This window comes from Helobdella robusta (genome assembly GCF_000326865.2).
Source record: "Helobdella robusta unplaced genomic scaffold HELROscaffold_20, whole genome shotgun sequence".
Classification (NCBI taxonomy): Eukaryota; Metazoa; Annelida; class Clitellata; order Rhynchobdellida; family Glossiphoniidae; genus Helobdella; species Helobdella robusta.
This window is the reverse complement of record NW_008704084.1, coordinates 1543272-1546160: the sequence shown is the minus strand read 5'-3', so window position 1 is coordinate 1546160 and position 2889 is coordinate 1543272. Positions and strand designations below refer to the sequence as shown.

The 2889-nt window shown below is 32.7% G+C and overlaps 1 protein-coding gene across 1 annotated transcript; it reads right to left on the bottom strand.

The window, feature by feature from the left end:
- Nucleotides 1-1768: 1768 nt before the first annotated feature.
- HELRODRAFT_171277 (hypothetical protein) lies at nucleotides 1769-2657 on the bottom strand (the record flags this gene model as incomplete). The annotated part of the gene is made up of 2 exons (XM_009018008.1): nucleotides 1769-1856; nucleotides 2410-2657. The coding sequence occupies 2 exons, from the start codon at nucleotides 2655-2657 to the stop codon at nucleotides 1769-1771; spliced, it is 336 nt and encodes a 111-aa protein (XP_009016256.1).
- Between the last annotated feature and the right edge of the window lie 232 nt (nucleotides 2658-2889).

Here is a 2889-nt window from a genome sequence, read left to right as displayed (position 1 = left end):
TGAGAAAAGTTAGTTAAATTTATTGTTGATTTAAAGCAAATTTACGCTAGAAAATGCTTGAAAAAACTTTTAAACTTTGATTTTGAAGAATTTCTGATATCTGAGCTTAACAATTTAGCAATAGTATCTTATTACAATTATGTGGAATGCCTTGTAAAAAAAAACTAAACTCCAAAAACATCAAACAGTATTGTACAAAAAAATTTGTAGCAATCTACAAAGACAACCAACCTTGTAAGAATAAATTTCAATTGGTTGTTGTTGTTATTGTTGTTGTTGTTGTTGATGTTCATTCCTAGAAAACATTCAAAATGTTCATCTGTTCGGTTTGTATGGGAAGTTTATTCGTTCATCATTCAAGACCTCTCTCATTTGAAATCCATTCATTGTAACCTTATCAATCTGGTGACACTTAATTTGACAGCATTGGTTGTGTTAGTATGTTTGTTTGTGTTTGTATATTTGTTTGTGTTTGTATGTTTGTGTTTGTATGTTTGTGTTTGTATGTTTGTTTGTGTTTGTATGTTTGTATTTGTTTTACTTGAACATTTGTAGTAGGTAAGCGATAATTTAATTGTATTGCAATTTATTATTAAAATTATTTAAAATTTTCAAACAACTTTTAAACTGGCTACCAAATAATTTTTTCAAATCCATCAAATGTTTCAAACTTTTAGAAATATATTTTGATGCAAAATGTTTAAACAGTGTCAAAATGTCTCCAAACTATATCTTCAACAGTAGAAAAATACTCGCAAGAAGAAATTTTTGGGTTTAAGAGCGCAAGGAGCATTCACAAGTCGCTAGGTATCTGCCATATAAATATCCTCAAAACGTCTCCTTCACTTTTTCTATGGTTTCCTGGCTTATATATTCTATGTGTGCCACCATGTGCAGGGTGCCCATATATAACACTTAATACATACATGCATACATATATAATATATACTACATTCATATAAACAAAAATATAATACATATACATATATAATATATACATAAAATACAAATATAAAATATATACATATATAATATAATTATGTACGTTACTTTAAATAATATGTTTAAGTATGATGTAAATTTTGTTCATGAATATTTGCATAGAATATAATAATCAATCATATATTATGCTAAGTAGATGGAAGATGTTTATTTAATAATATTTGCTTCATGCTGGTGAATTTAAAATCATTTTATGAATTTCTTTCCCTAATAAATCCTTCTAAATTTCCTCATACTCCAGCCAGCCACACGTTAAATGCAAACGCGAGCAGTGCAAGCAATGTTTTGTATTTGAACTTCTACACTACTAAAGCGAATGAGATTCCATTCCAATGCATGTTTCCAATGTTGAAGTTTTTCTAAAAAATATTTTTCATCACGCATTCATCAAAAAATCAGAAAAATCGCAACATAATTTTTTATATTTAAACAAATGAATTTAAAAGCAATGGTCCAATTACTAAAACACTTCTAAATTTAAAAAAATAACGGAATGGTGGCGTAAGTAGGTGAGCCTAACCCGTCTGCTCTTGCATTTTTTGAGTGCAATTCTAATTTGCATCGCCTTAATCGCGCACGAGTTTCATGTTGATTGATGAGTCCAAATTCAACTCTGGGTATTATTCTTTCTGGATGCGTATAAATATAAATACATTTAATTTGATGTAATTTTATGTGTGTTTGAGTGCGCGCTGTGGAGGGTCTAGACCACTTTGAAGGGGTAGGGCCAACATTTCGAAAAAATTTTAATTTATAATATATTTTTTCAGATTTTTCGAGACGCCAAACTGAGTTTAACCGACATTTGATGAGAATATTGATCTGCCCTACCCCGCCCCAATCTAGATCCGCCACTGTGTGTGTGTGTGTGTGTGTGTGTGTGTGTGTGTGTGTGTGTGTGTGGTGTGTGTGTGTGTGTGTGTGGGTAATGTGTACGTATGTTTAAACTTCCTACTGGACGCATGGCACATAAAAAACAAAGCAAATGACAAAACATTTCATTTAAAAAAGAGTGTATGTTCCTACGATTAGTTGATTTTATTATAAAATGGGGTTTCCAATATAGACTCACCTGCCCGCGGACGACTGGTATGAAAATAGTTGAAATGGACAGTCAGTGGGGACAATTATTTGATTCACACATTGGATTGTGTTATTGTATTTTATGTCATCATGAATTCTCCAAAAAAAATTGAACATGCAGAACAACTAAAATATTAACATTCCAACATCCACATAAAATTATTTTGCTATCCTGCAAACAATGTTTATTTTGTTACATTTCGTTTGATTTAAAATGATTCAGCAGACAAGCAAAAAGTTTAATTACAAATTCAAATATCGCACGCATTCATTTAAAAACGTCGAGTTAGCACTACCGAAGAGATTAACATTCGTGTAACAAACTTGGATTTCCTGATTATGACGATGAACAAATTGAAGGCCGTCATACTGGGAGTAACTGGCGACAACCAGCTGCTGTGCAAGCAGAAAGTACAATAAGTTCTTTTGCGAAAAGTACAAAAAGTGAGCCTGTGTGATGTTTCAAAACTGGAACGGTCTCGATGTAGAAGTGCAACAAAAGTGAGATTATATACATTCTCATCATCGAGACACCTCTTGTTGCGCCTGTCAGATGTCAGTGACGTTACCATTTCTAATTTATAGCAGAATAAAATGAAAGCAAGCCATTCGCAATGAACTTGTCTCGATATGAAAAGGAGAGAGGGAGAGAATCATGGGACGACGACCACCAAGCAGAAGCAGCAGCAGCGGCGGTTGAGCAGCACTGAGATTTTATCTGGCGATTTATGGCATCAATAAAAAAGATAGAACGCACATGCATGCACCACAAATTTAACGGCGCATTGTCCGCATGCAGAGTTG